Below are 18,261 nucleotides of genomic sequence, written 5' to 3'. Positions count from 1 at the left end.
AGTGGGGAAAAGGGTGAAAGGGGTGCTGAGACCAAAAAGGGTGAGAACTGTTGTTTTAGGGAAAGGTTGAAGGCAAAAGGAGAAGGGTTCTGCAGAGGCTGACGTGGAAAGATAGTGTCAATGGACATGAGCTTGGACAGACTTCAGGAGATAGCAGAGGATAGAAGGGGCTGTCGTACTATGGTCCATGGGGTCACCAACCCAATATGACTGAAAGGCTGACACAATAGGGCAAACTCTGACCTGGGCAGTTAGGTGGGACAGTGGATAGGTTTCCAGGTTTGAAGTTGGGAAGATATCATCCTGAGTTCAAATCTGGTCTCAGACACTTACTAGCTGCGTGATCCTGGGCAAGTCACTTAACTGTTTGCCTCAGTTTCCTCATCTGTTAAATGAGTTGAAGAAGGAAATAGCAAACCATTCGAGTATCTTTGTCAGAAAAAAAAAAAACCCAAATAAGGTCACAGAGAGTGGGGCACATTTGGACAACAATAACAACAAAACTACTAAGCTACTTGGTTTTTATATTCTATCTCTTAGGCCCTTAAGATAAGAATGTTTTTTACATTTTAAAATAAAGTTTTATTTTATTTTATTTTATTTTTTGGTGAGACAATTTGGGTTAAGTGACTTACCCAGAGTCACACAGCTAGTAAGTGTCAAGTGTCTGAGGCCAGATTTGAACTCAGGTCCTCCTGACTCCAGGGCCAGTACTCTATAGCTGCCCCTTTGACTCCTATTTTAAAGGACTGTATACGCCAAAATTCTGAACAGCAGCAAACTTCATGCAATCTGCACTGAGTGAAGTGGCTTCCAAGCTCCTTCTAGCCGGTCTTCCCTCTCCCAGAGGGCAGCTGAGTGCATAGAGCGCTGGGTCTGGAGTCAGGAAGCATACATTCATTTCAATCACGTCCAACTCTCCAGGACCCCATTTTGGGTCATTGCCCTGGGTTCAAAGAGAGCCTCAAACATATTAGCCGTGTGACTGTGAGCAAGTCACCTAACTTTTGTCTGCTTCAGTTTCAACTGCAAAATGAGCATGATAAAAGCCCTACCTTTCAGGGTTGTTGTGAGGATCAAATGAGATAATATTTGTGAAGTGCTCAGCACAGCACTCAGCACATAGGAGGAACTATATAGTTATTCCCTTCCCTTCCCCTTCTCTGCCCTCAAGATAATCTAATGTTATCTGGGAAACTGGAGTTATGAAGACACAGATATCTCAGGAATCTGGAGAATCTGAAGAAGTCAGGATTCCTCAGGTAGGGCCACAGGGGCCAAGAATGAGGCAAGGGTCGGACTAAAACCTTTTCTTAAAAATCATCTTGGCATATTTAGCATGTTAGCATCAGGATTTGGGGGAGTATCCTTAGTTTTACCTATCAGGAGATGTGTAGTACCCATCCCCTACCACATTCTGAGCAGAGGGGCTCTGGAACTAATGAATAAAACTTGGTTCCAGCCTTCTCTGGATCCACCTACTAACTGCCCCCTTACATAGCCTGCTAGTTAGTGACAAAGGCCGAGACTAGAACCCAGGTTAAGAACACCCTCCTCTCCCTAACAAGGCCTTCTTCTTGTTATCGTTCGGTTGTTTTATTTTGTACAACTCTTCATGACCCCATTTGGGGTTGTCTTGGTAGAGACACTGGAGTGGTTTGCCATTGCCTTCTCCAGCTCATTTTGTAGTCTTACTGTCCCTAAGTAATTGGCTCAGCTTAAAGATACTATGGCGTTCCTAAGGATTCATTCTTTGGGTTTCTCCTGGTGGGCACAATGGCCTTTCTGGTGGGTGAAGAAGCAGTGTTCCATATCTCTCCTCTCCATTGCTTCCTCTCCTCTCTAAGAGAAGTCATCTGATTCCCTCTTATTTTTAGGAATGCTTTAGTGCCTAACTCTTATAGAAGTTGTTGTAAAATGATTTATATCTTTGTACTGGGCAAGGAAGTTTCCACTAAGTCCATGCATGTGCTAGTCTTCATAAATATATTTTTCTTTCCCTCTCAATCAAACAAAATTGATTTTTTTTTTTAGTGAGGCAATTGAGGTTAAGTGACTTGCCCAGGGTCACACAGCTAGTAAGTATTAAGTGTCTGAGGCCGGATTTGAACTCAGGTACTCTCCTGACTCCAGGGCCACTGCTCTATTCACTGCGCCACCTAGCTGTCCCCAAAATTGTTTTTTTTTTAAATTCAGTGGGGCTCTGCCAGCCAAGGGATCTATGGTCCACTGCCTAAAAGATCCAAAGCTACTAGCTATTTAGGGGTTAGTTGGACTCCTAAATTTTTTTTTCAAGAGGGAAAGTAATGGCATGAAATCTACCTAGATTGGAAATAGGAAATAGGACAGCTGGGTGGCACAGTAATAAAGCTTTGAGCCTGAAGTCAGGAAGACCTAAGTTAAAATCCAACCTCAAAGGGACAGCTAGGTGGTGCAGTGGATAAATCAACGGCCCTGAATTCAGGAGGCCCTGAGCTCAAATTTGACCTCAGACACTTGACAGTCACTAGACCCTGAACAAGTCATTTAACCCACATTGCCCCAAACAAAAACAAACAAAATCCAACCTCAGACACTTAACTAGCTGTGTGACTCCAGGCAAGTCATTTAACCATCCGTAAAACAGGGTAATAATTTTACCTGTCTCCAAAGGTATGAGGATCAAAGATAATAATTGTAAAGTGCTTAGCATAGTGCCTGGCACATAGTGTTATATAAATGTTAACTATTATTTATTATCTTGATTAATAAGGTTTTCTAATTCAGTGCTATAGTTGAAATAAGGAGGACCTGAGTTCAAATCCTGCTTCAGGGATTTATATTTGTTGTTGTAGTTGACATATTTATATACTTTTATGGATAGCTAGGTGGCGTGGTGGATAGAGTGCCACCCTTGGAGTCAGGAAGATTCATCTTCCTGAGTTTAAATCTGGCCTCAGACACTTACTAGCCGTGTGAACCTGGGCAAGTCACTTAATTCTGTTTGCCCCAGTTCCTCATCTGTAAAATGAACTGGAGAAGGAAATGGCAAATCACTCTATTTTATCCAAGGAAACCCAAATGGGATCACAAAGAGTCAGACACTACTGAACGACAACAGTATATACATATATATATGTCTGGCAAGTCATTTAACTTCTTCCAGTCACAGTTTCCTCTTCTATGAAATGAGGATAACAGCACCTACCTCACAGGGTTTTCATGAGGATCAAATGAATAATATGTGTAAAGTGCTTTGCAAACTTTAACAAGCTATACGAATGCTAATTGTTATTATTATTTTGTATCACTAGTTTATTTGGCTCATAGAAAAAACTAACCCAACCTGAGTCAGGAGCTCTTGAGATTTCATTCTTTCTATAGAGGTGCCAGGAAAGTAAACCTTGGCTACCCTTGCAGGAAAGATACAGTTTTTGTTTTTTGGTGTTTTTTTTTTTTAGTGAGGCAATTGGGGTTAAGTGACTTGCTCAGGGTCACACAGCTAGTAAGTGTCAAGTGTCTGAGGTCGGATTTGAACTCAGGTCCTCCTGAATCCAGGGCTGGTGCTCTATCCACTGCACCACCTAGCTGCCCCGAAAGATACAGTTTTAATACTAGTTAAACTTTTAGGGAGGGAAAGACCATGTGTCTTTTCTTTGGTATCAGGAAGTGACGTTTGCTTGTGGGAGGAAGAAGGGGGAGCCTGGTGCTCTGACTCTCTCTCTTTCCTGTGGACTCTGGTGGAGAGCAGAGCTAGGAGTGCTCTCTCCCTTCAATAGAGGAATCTAGGCCTTTCTCTCTCTCTTTACCAAATTCTTATTCTCCTTAATAAATGCTTAAAAGTCTAACTCTTGCTAAAGTTTATAATTTATTGGCGACCACTCATTAGAGATTTTAGATAGTTTAGCTAGAATTTTAGCCTTTACAATTGGGTAACTGCCCATCTCGGGATCTTTTCCAAAGCAGAAATGTTTAGAATTAGTTTCATTTCAATCAATAAAAGGCTGCCTTGTGCCTAAAAAACAGAGTAAAGAGTTTTCTTCTTCCAAAGTAGCCTCCAAGAAGCCAGACCAGAGCAGAAGTCCCCAAGATTCCAAGCATATTGGGGGCACTGGAAAGACCAAGGGGTGTGTTCTAGTCTATGCCCTGACATCAGTTAGCTAAATAAATCTGGGAAAATCATGCGTCCCCTCCTTGTCCTCCTAGGTAAAAGCCGGGGGCAGGGAGTTAGATGAGGTGCCCCCTGATGTCCCTTCTAGTAATGACATTCCAGGATACTTTAACTGCCATCCATCTCCTACAGTATGTGGTCCTAAGGTCAAGCCTTACTGACCTTCAGGTCCAGGTGTAGAATGTAATGCTGGTGCAGGTAGTGGAGGCCCTCACAGATCTGTTTGGTGAATAGGACAGCATCCAGCTCTGTCAGGTGGTACTTTTCATCTGTGATCCGGTCAAATAGCTCACCACCATCCACGCTGTAAGTTCAAGCAAGAAGAGGGTATATCAGTGAGTTTCCAGAAGGAATCTGTTGTGATCATCCCTGTCTTTCTACTTGCAGTAAGAGATCCAATTAACAACATGGTTTTAGGAGCTGAATTCTATACTTGGAAGTCTAAAGGTTATAGAAGGAAAGAAAGAAGCATTTATTAAATGCCTACTATATGCTGGGTACTGTGCCAAGTGCTTTGCTAATATTACTTCATTTGATCAGAAGACCTGTGACTATGAGCAAGCAAGTCATTGGCCCTCTCTCTCAGCCCTGTTTTCCTCCTTTTTTTTTTTTTCCTTAAGTGAGACAATTGGGGTTAAGTGACTTGCCTAGGGTCACACAGCTAGTAAGTGTTAAGTGTCTGAGACCGGATTTGAACTCAGGTACTCCTGACTCCAGGGCCAGTGCTCTATCCATTGCGCCACCTAGCTGCCCCCCTGTTTTCCTCCTTTATGAAATTAGAGAGTTTCCAAGAAGCAAAGACCAGAAAGAAAAGTCCCATATATACAAAATATTGATAGAAGCACTTTTTTGTGTGTGTGGTAGCAAAGGACTAGAAACCGAGCAGATGGTTATCAGTTGCGGAATGGTTAAAAAAATGGATATACATGAAGGTAATATAATCCCTTTTTTGGGGGGGGGCAGGGCAATGAGGGTTAAGTAACTTGTTCAGGGTCACACAGCTAATAAGTGTCAAGTGTCTGAGATCAAATTTGAACTCAGGTCCTCTTGAATCCAGGGCCTCTGCTCCATCTACTGCACCACCTAGCTGCACCCAATAGAATATTTTTAATATGAAGAATTCAAAGAAGCAAAAGACTGATACAGAATGAAGTAAGCAGAACAACAATATGAAATATACCCAATGACTACAATGGTATAAGTGGAAAAAAATAAAAATAAAGAGTATAACCAAGAAGCTTGTAGAATTGAGAAAATTCACTGTCCTTCTTTGCTGAGGTGGGAGTCTCTTGGTGAGAAATATTATATATACTGCCAGATTCAACTAATATGTCCATTGATTTCACTGGAACTGCTTTATTTTTCTCCCTTTCTCTTTTCATTCTTTGTAGATTATAAAGTTCTTGAGGGTAGAGACTATCTTTTGCCTCTTTTTGTATCCTAAGTACTTAGCACAGTGCCTGGCACATAGTAGACACTTAATGAATATTTACTGATTGATTTGATTCTTTGTTACAAGGGATGACTCACCCAGTAGGGGATGAGCAAGGGATCTATTCATAAATAAAGTTATTGTAAAAACAAAAGATATGAATTTAAATGCTTTTAAGAAGAAATGAAGTGTGGGGGCAGCTAGGTGGCAGTGAGTAAAGTGCTGACTCTGGATTCAGGAGGACCTGAGTTCAAATCCGACCTCAGACACTTGACACTTACTAGCTGTGTGACCCTGGGCAAGTCACTTAACCCTCATTGCCCAGTCCCCCACTGCCAAAAAAGAAGAAGAAGAAGAAGAAATTAAGTGTTTGAAGAAGTCGATTTCTAAGGTCTTTTAAAAGTTTAAATCCCATGAACTGAGCAGTAGCCCCTCACCCCCAAGATCTAATCTCCACCACTGAGAAGCTGAGCCTGGAGTCTATAACCCAGGATAACTCTTCTGCCTCACCTACTGTCTTCTGGTTAAAATAGGTGTAGGTGAAAAGAGAGAAGAAACTCAAACCTATTCATTCTGCTCATTGTGGACAGCCTTGGGAAATTGGAAATAGAAAAAATAGTCAACAATCATCCAGAGTTCTTTTATTATCTAGACATGTTGATTATCCAAGTTATTTTTGGTCCCAGGAGCACAAATCATCTAAAGTTGCCTTTAATAACAAATTTCTGATCTAGCTCTGCCTGAAGGAGTTTTACCAACAATTACTCCATTCACCAATCCTTGTTTATAGAAATACACACATATGAGTATGTACGTATGTATGTATATACACATACATACACACAAAATATATACATGTATAAGTACATGTGTGTGACATGGATATGTGTTTATATGGACATATGTGTATATATACATGTGTGTGTGCTGAGGCACGGAGAGGAAGGAAAACTAGCTCTAGATCACACATAGCAAGTTGTTGGCTGTTCAGTCGAGTCTGACTCCTTGTGACCCCATGGACTGTAGCAGGAAAGCACCAAAGGAGGGAACCACATGGAAATAGAGCTGAGAGCACCCCATTTTCCTAATATGCCACATGATTTCTTCTATGTCTTTCCGTATTCTTTTTTATACCTAGAATAACCCTTCTTCCCGCCTATTAAAATACTAGCCATACTTCAAGACCCAGCTTAAATGTCGTCTTCTATTTGGTGTGTTTTGTTACCATCCCGGCCATAAGTGATCTCTCCCTTAAATCTAATAGTGTTTTGTTTCTTCCTTAGAGCTAACATCTAGTCCAAACCCTTCACTTTACAGAGGAGGAAACCGAGGCACAGAGAAGTAAAATGACTTGCCCAACTTCACACAGAGAGTAAGTGGCAGACGAGGAATCTGAACTTAATGTCCTCTACCTTGAAATCCATCAACCTTCCTTTTAGATCAGTGAGGTCAAAATCAAATAGACACGGAAGCCATCAAACTATACAGAAGGACCCGGGTGGGTACATGTTGACTTAGAAAACCACATATTAACATTGTCTATGTTTTATTGTATTTTTATTTATTTTGTCAAATATTTCCCAATTATATGTTAATCTGGTTCAGGCAGCACTTGGGAGTGTTGCTGCATATGCCTAAGGCTACATATTTGACACCTTCACTCCAGACCATGCTGCTGAATTCTAATTAATTCAAGGCAACAAATGAGTTATAAGGAGAAAATGGAGTTCTGCCTTGGAAATGCTGGCTGTGTCCATGAGAGTACAGTGTTTTCCCTGAGCTTCTGCCCATCATCCCACTTCCTTCCTTGGGGAAGGAATACTCACTATTCCATGACCATGGGGAAGGAATACTCACTATTCCATGACCAAAGTGAAACTGTTTTTGCTCTCAAAGGCATCATAGAGCTGAATCAGATTGACATGGCTGAGCTGGTTCATGATGTTGATTTCATTCTTCACTTCCTCCTGGGGAGAGAGACATTTTTAGGAATGTGGGGTTAGAGATGATGAGCTAAACCACTGTTTAAAAATCCCTGTTTCTGGGGCAGCTAGGTGGTGCAGTGGATAAAGCACTGGCCCTGGATTCAGGAGGACTTGAGTTCAAATCCAGCCTCAGATACTTGACACTTACTAGGTGTGTGACCCTGGGCAAGTCACTTTACCCTCATTACCCTGCAAAAAAAAAACAAAAACAAAAAATAAAAATCCCTGTTTCCCAACACACACACACACACACACACACACACACACACACACACACACACACACACACACACACACACACACCCTTCTGCTTTCCTGTTCTAGGTATCCTCTCCCCTCTGTCTAGACTATACTCTAAGATCTGGAAGCATAATAAGTTGTTTAAGTACAAATGCCCCCTCTCTTTACAGAGAAGAGGCTCAGAGAGTGATTTGCCCAAGGTCACACAGTCAGTAGCTAGTAGAGCTAGGACAAGAACTTATATCTAATTTGTTTGTTTTTTGTTTTTTTGTTTGTTTTTTGTCTTTTTTTTTGGGGGGGGGGGGTTTGCAGGGCAATGAGGGTTAAGTGAATTGCCCAGGGTCACATAGCTAGTAAGTGTCAAGTGTCTGAGGCCAAATTTGAATTCAGATCCTCCTGAATCCAGGGACGATGCTTTATCCACTGCGTAATCTAGCTGCCTCCAGAACTTATATCTATTAACGCCTAGTCTAAGACACTTCCTACTACCTGGTCAGAGTAAAGAGACTGCAAGATGTATAAGTAGGTGAATGTTTCCCAAATATTTTCTTTTTTATTGGGTGGGTGGATGGAGGCAATGGGGTTGGGGGGGGCGGTTAATTGACTTAGTAAGTTTTTAAGACAGGATTTGAACTCAGGTCCTCTTGATTCCAGGGCCAGTGCTCTATCCACTGTACCACCTAGCTGCCCCTCCCAAATATTTTCAATCTGTGACAGACATGTTTCTGAGCCTGATGGTATATGACATGAGAGTATTACTCAGCAAGCAGCCATTATTTTATACCATTTGTCAAAAGAATCTTCTGTTAATAACATATGTAACAAAGGTTAATGCTACCCTTGTCCATCACCCTCCTGGTCACAGAGTGGCAGAGAGGTTATTGTTGTTCAGTTGTTTTCACTTATATCCAACTCTTCAGGATGTCATTTGGAGTTTTATCAGCAAGGATGCTGGAGGGGGTTGCCATTTCTTTCTCCAGCTCATTTTACAGATGAGGAAACTGAGGCAAACTGGGTTAAGTGACTTGTCCAGGGTCAGCCAGCTAGTAAGTGTCTGAGGCTAGATTTGAACTCTGGAAGATGAGTCTTCCTGACTCCAGGCCCAGTGCTCTATCCACTGTGCCATCTTGTTGTTTGTCCTTCATTCTCGAAGAGGACCATGATATTGGGTTGATGCCATGACTTGCAATGAATTGGATTTAAGTGAGGGAGGGCTGTGCAAGGTCACCAACCTCACTCTCTCCTCCAGAGCCATACTGGAGATGGCCTCATATATTTAAGACAACTAGAGTTTAGTGACTTGCCCAGGGTCACATACCTAGTAAGTGTCTGAGGTGAGATTTGAACTCAGGTTCTCCAAACTTCAGGGCCAGCTCTCTCTCCACTATGCTAACTAGCTGCCCCTGGCAGAGAGGTACAGGGACTCAGAATGAGATCATAGGTTTATAATTGGAAGGGACTTTAGAGATCATGTAGTTCAATCCCCTCAGTTTAGAGATAAGGGGACTTGAGGCCTGAGAGGTAAATGATTTGTCCAATGTCACACAGTTAGTGGCAGACTTTTTAGAGATCATGTAGTTCAATCCCCTCAGTTTAGAGATAAGGGGACTTGAGGCCTGAGAGGTAAATGATTTGTCCAATGTCACACAGTCAGTTAGTGGCAGACTTGGGATTCAAACCCAGGTCTTCTGGCTCCAAACACTATTCATACCACTGCATTAGTGATGTCCCATTCTATGGTTCAGAAAGTATTCAGAGCCTCACTTTTATTTCAGTTCAGTTCTTTTAGAAAACATGTAGACTCAGTTCCTATTCAAACTATAGAATTCAGCTGGGTTTTTTTGTTTAAAAACAAAAAAACCAAGCTTTGATCTAAATCATACATACTTGAATTTTTTAAAAAAGTCAATGAGCCATAGAATGTGGTTTAGGGTTCACAAGTAAGTACAGTCCCTTCTTTTTCTGGATTCTCATTTTCTTTTGGTTCAAATCTCTTACATGAGTAAGAAAGCTCTGTCAATATCCAGTGACTCAGCTTCTGACTGCTCCTCACCCAAAACACTCCAGGCCTGTTACTGACCATCTCCTCTGGAATACCCGCCCTCCTCCTCCCTGACCTCTGGCTTCCCCGTCTCCTTTTGAGTCTCAGGACATAAATTTAGAGAATCCCCCCAAAATGTTCATATGGACTATTTGTGCCCGATCCATGGTAGAGCCTTCTGAGCTTGTATTGGTCTGATCAGCCAGCCTTGACCTCAACACAGTGATGTCACCGTGGTCCTCTTTGAGAATGAAGGACACCAGCCACCAAAGACCTACTGTCTTCAAGAAGCCTTTCCCAGTCCCCTTTAATGCTGGGCCTTCCCTCTGAAATTACTTCCAATTCATCCCATATATATTTTGTTTGTGTATACTTGTTTGTATGTTCATCTCTTCCTATCCCCATTAGACTTGAGAAGAGAGACTGGTTTCTTGGGGTGGGGGAAGATTTTGAGAGAAGGGGCTGCCCTTCTTTGGATCCCCAGGGCTTGGCACAGTGCCTGGCACATAGGAGGTGCTTAATAAACTGACAAAGACTGACAAAGGGTTATCTTGACTTCACTTGAAGACTCCAATGAATGGGAACCTACAACGTCCAGAGTGTCCCATTCCACTCTTTAACAGTTCTAATTATTGGGAACTTTCTCCTCACCTGGCACCAAAATCTGCCTCTCTGCCCCTGCCATATATTACTGCGGAGGCCAAGAAGAATAAGTCTAATTCTTCTTAGATGTGCTGGCTCTAATTAGAGACAACAGCCCCTCAAATACCTCCAGACAACTCTCCCAAACATCTCCTATCCTCTGGGTCAGAGGTGTAAAATACATGGTCCAAACCAGATGAAAATGGAATAGGGAAAGATATAATAAAATAAAAGAAATGTAATAAAATGTAAAAAAAGAAATAAAAATACAATAAAATATAGATAATATAAATATATGGGTTTCTAAGTCAATTTGCAGCCCACAGTGGCCCCCTTTTCTGAGTCTGTTCTAGGCTAAATCTCCTGAGTCACTCAGAACCAAACAGAGCACTTCATATGTGGTCTGCCCATGGCATAGTAATAGCAACAACAACTAGAATTTATACAGTTTGCAAAATGCTTTACACATATTTTATTTGATCTTCACAATAACCCTGCAAGGTAGATGCTATCTATTATGAGGAAACTGAGGCAGACAGAAGTTAAGTGACTTGCCCAAGATCATACAGCTAGTAAATGTCTGATGCAGGATCAGGTTTTCCTTGCTCTAAGTCCCACACACTACCCACTGTACCACCTACCTGCATAGTAAGCAGGACTACTGTCTCCCTCATTCTGGAGATTATGCCACTATTAATGCACCTAAGATTATATTTGATTTTTTTTCTTTCTTTTTTTTTAGTGAGGCAATGAGGGTTAAGTGACTTGCCCAGGGTCATATAACTACTAAGTATCAAGTATCTGAGGTCAGATTTGAACTCAGATCCTCCTGAATCCAGGGCAGGTGCTTTATCCACTGTACCATCTAGCTGCCCCCCATATTTGCTTTCTTGACAACCATGTCACCCTGTAGATTCATTCTGAATTTGCCATTGTCTCCATATTCTTTTATTTTTTTTCCACATTCTTTTGTGTTGTTTTTTGGGGGGGGCGGGGTTTGTTTGTTTTTGTTTTGTTTTTTTCCAGGGCAATGAGGGTTAAGTGACTTGCCCAGGGTCACACAGCTAGTAAGTGTCAAGTGTCTGAGGCCAGACTCAGGTCTTCCTGAATCCAGGGTCAGTTCTCTATCAACTGTGCCACCTAACTGCCCCTCCATATTCTTTTAAAAGGAACTTTTTATCCATGCTTCCATCATCTTGTACTTGCAAAGTTGATTTTTTTAAAAATCTCTGTATAAAACTTTAAATTTATGCTATTAAAACATAGCCAAAAGCAACAAACATTACAACAGTTCCTGAACATAAAATATATTTTTTGTTTTTTAATTCATTTTCTTCAGCTTTTGCTAAATACTAAATGTTCAGTTACTTGAAAAGCCACTAGGTGGTGCCATAGTGTACAGGGCACCAGGCCTAGCATTAGGAAAACCTAAACTCAAATCCATCTTCAAACACTAGCTGTGACACCGTGGGTAAGTCAATTAAGTGATGTCTGCCTCAGTTTCCTCTTCTATAAAATGTAAATAATAAGACCACCTACTTCCCAGGGTTGTTGTGAGGATCAAACGAGATAATAATTGCACAGTGCTTAGCATACAGTAAGTACTATATAACTGTTAGCTATTATTATTATTATTATTTGATTTTTTGGTTGTTTATGGTGATTAAGTTCAAATTTAAAACATTTTAAATGTCTTCCTAACAAATTTCATCTTATTAAATTCAGCCCAATATTCATTCTACTGTAACAAAATCTTTTGGAACCCTCTCTTATAATTCATTAACTATTCCGCCCAGTTTTGTGTCACATGTAAATTTATAGACTCACAGAATTTGAGAATTAGAAGGTACCTCAACAACCATCTAGTCCAACCAAGACATGAAAGGAATCCCCACGGTGATATAACCAATAGGAGGCAGATGGAACATCACATTGAGGAATGGCAAGAAAGCCAGTTTGGCTGGCCTCTAGCATGCATGACGGGGACAAATATGCAATAACCTGGGAAAGGCAGGCAGGAGCCAGATTCTGAAGGGCTTTAAATACTCAACAGAGGAGTTTGCATCAAGAGGCCACAACAGACAGAGCACTGGATTTGGGGTCGGGGCCTTGGGTTTGAATCTCAGCTCTGCCATTGACTGAAAGAGAGAAGGGGCTTGGTTTAGAGCTGGCTCCTTACCCGGTCCTTGGCACTCTTTACTTTAATGATCTTGGCTGCCAGAGAGAGACCAGTGGACTTCTCAGTGCACTTGTGAACTTGACCAAATCTTCCCCTGTGGAGATACCAAGCACAGAAGGCCGAGAGCCCTCGGAATCCATACATCATCCCCATACATCATCCCTCCACCCAGAGCCAAAGCAATCCTAAATCTTACTCATGTGTGAGAATGGTAGGTCAGGCAATTGAGGAACAGAAAAGCTGAGAATCTAAATGATGATATAACGTTATGGAGGGTATGGTGGGGCAGGCTCTATGTAAAACCATACCATCCAAAGATCCTAGAGTGCTGGAAGAGACCTTTGAAAAGATCTAGTCCCACCCCATCCTTTTACAGTGGAAGGAACTAAGGCTCACATGGAATTGATTTTCTTGCCCAAAATCATATTGCTACTTAATGGAAGAATATGACTTTCAACCCAGGACCCCCAACCAGCAGTCTGGCATGCCTTCTACTGTCTCCTGGGCAATGTGTTATAGAGAGAAAAGAACTGGATCTGAAGTCAGAGGACCTGGGTTCAAATCCTGGTTCTTATGTGACCTTTGGCAAGTTACTTCATTTTGGGGCCTTATGGCTGGACTAGATGGCGCCTAACATCCCTTCCAACTCTAAGACTGTGACCCCATGACTGGTCAGAAGGGTTTAGTACCTTCCCCAAGATCACTGCCACTTAATGGAAGAACCATAACTGGAATTCAGGACTCCTGATTATTATAAGTCCAATATGTTTTTCATTATCTCCTGAACAAGACATAGTGGAAAGAACACTGGATTTGGAGCCGTGGGACCTGTGTTCAAATCCAAGATCTGTTATTTCCTATTGTAATAGGGCTTTGCTTTGTACATATCCAGATGATCTAAGCCAATGGTATCCATGTGGAGGCTGGCAAAGACCTTCTTCTAGAAGACATTCTGTATTCCCCTACCACATGTGGGAATAACCGGGTTTTATTGACCCTATAGCCAGAACAGTCTTTGTCTTTCAAACTGCGAGCCTGGGACACTCTCTCTTTCTGGTGGCACCAAAGAAGGTGAAGGTCCTGTTTCCCCACGGCATGGGCACTGTGAACAGAGCTGGGTGAGGGAAGGATTATCTTCTCTTCCCTACTTTTAGGCCCTGTTATCCCAAGAATCAGGCTTAGAGTTTCAGTCTAGTCTGTTTTGTTCTCCTTTTTCAGTTCTAGACACAGGCAATGGAGTCCAGATGTGGACAAGAGCCATGGTGACCTCAGAGGCAGAACTCCAGGCCAAATGTTGGGGCCAACTCAGCAAGGAAGAACTGAGAAGCCAGGGGGCTCAGGTCTCAAGGCCAGGGGGACTTTGCACTTGAACTTGGTAGGGCTATGCTTTGTAGGAACCAGGTTAAGCTGTAAACCTGATGCCCCTCTCTTCTCCAGAAACTGAGATGGCATAAGGGTGTGTGAGGGGGTTAATGTTTGTATATTTGTTCTTTTCATGCCTTTGAAGTAAACTTTCCTTTATAAAAGTCAATCTGTTAAGTGGTTAAATGCAACTAGGGTGCAGGCCTCCCCCCTAAAATAGAGGGAGTGCCACTCTTTAGGGTACTGAAAAAAAAACCTAGACAAAAGGTGAAATGTAACATCCCTGTTCTTCAGGCAGTGTGGGCCAGGGTAATCACTATGTGTTTTTAGAGGCAAATTACCTCACTGAAGACCTCATTTTCTTCCTCCATAAAATAAAGGTTTGGAATATATGTTCTTTAAGCTCCCTCCTAGCTCTTAGTCCTATATCTTTGGGACTCTGCCCCCAGTCTTCAGACTCATGGCCTTAAATTACCCACAATCTATTAAACTATGTCCTACCTGGAGCTAGATTGGTGAAGAAATACCAACATTCATCCTGTGTTCCCCATTTCAGTTCTCCAGATTTCTATGCCAACCACTTCCCTCCCCATCAAAACAGAAGAATCCACCTACCCTCCCAAGACTTCATGCTGGCACACGGTGTAGCCTGTGGTGATGGGGACTTCCTTGACACTCACTATCCGGTGCTCAAAGGGGGCTGCGGGGGGCGGGCTGTCATCTAAAGAGAACACAAACAAACATCACATATCCTTGTCACTCAGGAAGAGCCAGCCGGCAGCACACGCCTCTCAGCAGTCTTGTAATCACATTGCTTTGGGTGTTGTTTACAGTAATAAGAGCAGAATGGTCTAGGGGATAGAGAACTAGCCTCAGAGTCAAGAAGATCTGGGTTCAAATCCTGCCTCACCATATACTGGCTGTATGACCTGAGACCAGTCACTTAACTCCTCAGTGTCCCTAGGGAACTCTCTTAAGACTTCAGAGCATGTGCCAACCTTCCCCAGTAAAGGGAGCTCACTAGGAGCTCCCTATGCCAATGAAATCATAGGTCCATTAAAAACAATAACTCCTATGTTTATGGGTGTATTTTATGCTTTTCAGAGCTCTGTCCCACACACTTTCTCACTGGCTCCTCACAACAGTGCTGTGGGAGTGAGTAGAACAAATCTCTCTCTTTTACAGAAGTAGAAACTAAAGGCCAGGGGAGATAAAGGACTTGCTTCACAAAGCTAAGTCGGGGGGAAGCTGAGACTTTGAGTGAAGCTCTCCTCTGTCCTAGTACACTCAGTCCTCTCTGAACAAGCTGGAATGTGATCACAATGTCCTGCAGAAGTGACAGTTGTCACATGGTAATAACCATGGGGTACATCGATACATGGAAAGGAATATACAAAAACAGCCAAGTGAAGAAAGTAGAACATGAGTTAGTCTGTGTTCAGTGGAAAACCACTGGGCCTGAAGCCAGAAGAGCTGGATTTGAATTCTGGCTCTGCCACTGAATGGTTGTGGCACCATGGGCCACAATTCCATTTTGAGGCTGTGGCGTCCTCATTCATAAATTGGGGCTAATAATATCTCACTCCTTGCCTTGTATGGTTGTTATGAAGATCAAATGGGGAAGTACATGTAAAATCTTTGGAACCGTGAAGTGTTGTATTAATAGGAGTTATTGTTATCAAAATTATTTCAAAGTATGTGTAAGGATAAAAAAGATGGGAAGAGGGTTTGAAGAAGTTTAGATAGAATTTCATGTTTGTTAGATTTCCTTTTCTCTAGAGGTGGTGGTTGTTGTTGTTATTTTTAAATAACAATGGGATAAATACAAAGGCATCTGGATCCCACTTCCCTGATGGTAGGATGACAGTTGGCTAATCTGGGAAACTGAACTATGCTGGTGTTGGTTTAACTTTTTTTTTTCTTTTTTGTGTATGCTGATATTGCTAGCAGCACATAGTCCAGTGAAATAATGTGCCTCTTTTCCCCTCCAGGCAAGATCTGCTTTTAAAACAAAAGTCTTCAAGGCTTAATCCAAAGGAGGAACTCTAATGGTGAGAATGTGGGGCATTGTGGTAGGAAGCAGAAGAGATTGCCTTCCTTGGAATACTCAAATTATAGGGTTTCTCTAGACGCTCTCTTCCGCTATGAATGAACCTGTCCTAGGATATATAATGTGATTTCTAAAGATCATATTAACTAGTCAAATATTCCCATCTCGTACTTAACAGGGTGTATTATTTTATTTGTGTAGCAGAGCCAGAAATGGTTGTCCTTTGGGGAGGGTCAGAGTCTGAGCCCTACTTAAGGGTCTCAGGATTTGTAGCTCAGGGTTTCAGAATATAGTCTTCCCAAGCCAGGATGAGACAGAATCTATGATATCAACAGCCAGTCAGTTAAAGATTAATTGCTTACTATGTGTCAGGGCTTATGCTGGAGTTGGAGTAGTGTTTGTACTGGACAAGGTTGGGGCTAGGCTGGTGGGGAATCCAGAGAAGGTTAGAAGTTTTAAGAAATAATAGGGACAGGGGTAGCTAGGTAGCAAAGTGGAGTCAGAAGGACCTGAGTTCAAATCTGGTCTCAGATACTTACTAGCTCTGTGACCCTGGGAAGGAAAAAAAAAGGGCGGGAAGGAAGGAAGGAGGGAGGGAGAGAGAAAGGAAGGAAGGAAGGAAGGAAGGAAGGAAGGAAGGAAGGAAGGAAGGAAGGAAGGAAGGAAGGAAGGAAGGAAGGAAGGAAGGAAGGAAGGAAGGAAGGAAGGAAGGAAGGAAGGAAGGAAGGAAGGAAGGAAGGAAGGGACATTGAAGCCCCAGAAAGGCCTAAGCCTACCTAGGGCTGCCTTGGTAGAAAGAGCTCTGGACAGAGTCAGCTAAAGTTACCCCAAAGGGAGTCACTTACCCAACACCAGACCACCTGCTCTCTCACGGGGCACACTCATTCCTGCAGCCTCGGTTTCTCCCTCTGCCAATGTTGCTGCATTTTCAGGCTGCTGGCTTCCATTTCCTGGGTTTCTCTCCTGTTCAGCTGAGCTTCCAGCCGCCTCTCTCCTCTCCTTCTGGATGGTGCTGAGTCCCATCGCCAGCTCACCTTCTGACTCAGATTTATCCTCTGCTTTCTGGTCATTAGTCCCAAGAAGGAAGGCTTCCCTCTCCTTGCCTTGTGGGTCGTGCTCACTCTGTCCTGCCTCCAGAAACTTCCCTTCAAGGCTGATCTCAGTGGGATCAGTTCCGGAGGGCTGGAAAGAGCCTATGGGCACCCATATATCCTGTCCATATGGGCTTCCTTCCCCTTCAGAGGACAATGATGCTGAGGGTTTGGGTCTAAGGGCCTTCTCTGAAGAACGCCCACAACCTTCTGCCCGGCTCACCAGCATCTCCCCTGGTGTATCTGTCTCCTGCACATGGATGGACAACCTACAGACAAGAGAATTCTCATTGCACACAAAGATTCTTTCTACATCCACTCTCACAAGGAGCCTTTATCACCATTTCTTCTATCTGTTAACAGATCTTAACCACTTTGATCTTCAGTTTTCTCATTTCTGATAGAGACAAAAATCTTTGCCTTACCTGTCTTACAGGACAGAATCACACAAGAAAATGGATGTGGAATTGTTTTGTGACCATGAAGTCCTATACAATTGTGAGGTATGGGTGTAGTGGCCTAGGGTGCTGTATTTGGCCTCCCAGGGTGGCAGATGTCACATGCTCATAACAGATCAAATGTATGAAAACCTTATGATAGGATGGTACTTTTTAAGTGTGGAGCAATGGAAAGAGCAATGTATTTGAGTCCAGGAGACCCAGTTTCAAGTCCCAGCTTGGCTGCCTTCTTGCTGAATTCCCATGGACAGGCAACTTCTCCTCTCCAGGTCTCACTGTCTTTATATGTCAAATGAAGGGATTGTATTTGACTTCCTCTAAGTTTGTAGAGTAGAAAGAGCAATGGATGTTGAGCCTGAGGACATGGGTTCAAATTCCAACTCTGCCACTTAAGTGTATACAACCCAGGCAAATCACAATTCCTCTGGGTCTCAGTTTCCTCATCCGTAAAATAAGGGGGAATCTGGGGCAGCTAGGTGGCATAGTGGATAAAGCACCAGCCCTGGATTCAGAAGGACCTGAGTTCAAATCCAGCCTCAGTCACTTGATACTTATGAACCGTGTGACCCTGGGAAAGTCACTTAACCCTCATTGCCCGCCCCCCAAAATCGAATTTTGGGGCAGCTAGGTG

At 42.7% G+C, this 18,261-nt stretch overlaps 1 protein-coding gene across 4 annotated transcripts in view; it reads right to left on the bottom strand.

Moving 5' to 3' along the window:
• MYLK3 (myosin light chain kinase 3) overlaps positions 1–18,261 on the bottom strand; it is an 83,757-nt gene that overhangs the window by 18,451 nt on the left and 47,045 nt on the right. For all 4 annotated transcript variants that reach the window (XM_043987604.1, XM_043987603.1, XM_043987601.1 and 1 more), the window contains exons 4-8: positions 16,927–17,441; positions 14,647–14,752; positions 12,670–12,763; positions 7,440–7,549; positions 4,313–4,454 (exon numbers count right to left, since the gene is read on the bottom strand). In XM_043987604.1, coding sequence (XP_043843539.1) covers positions 4,313–4,454; positions 7,440–7,549; positions 12,670–12,763; positions 14,647–14,752; positions 16,927–17,441 — 967 coding nt within the window. The remainder of the gene's footprint in view (positions 1–4,312; positions 4,455–7,439; positions 7,550–12,669; positions 12,764–14,646; positions 14,753–16,926; positions 17,442–18,261) is intronic.

Source organism: Dromiciops gliroides, chromosome 2 (genome assembly GCF_019393635.1).
Source record: "Dromiciops gliroides isolate mDroGli1 chromosome 2, mDroGli1.pri, whole genome shotgun sequence".
Taxonomy (NCBI): domain Eukaryota; kingdom Metazoa; phylum Chordata; class Mammalia; order Microbiotheria; family Microbiotheriidae; genus Dromiciops; species Dromiciops gliroides.
The sequence above is the reverse complement of the archived record's forward strand: the minus strand, read 5'-3'. Positions and strand labels throughout refer to the sequence as shown.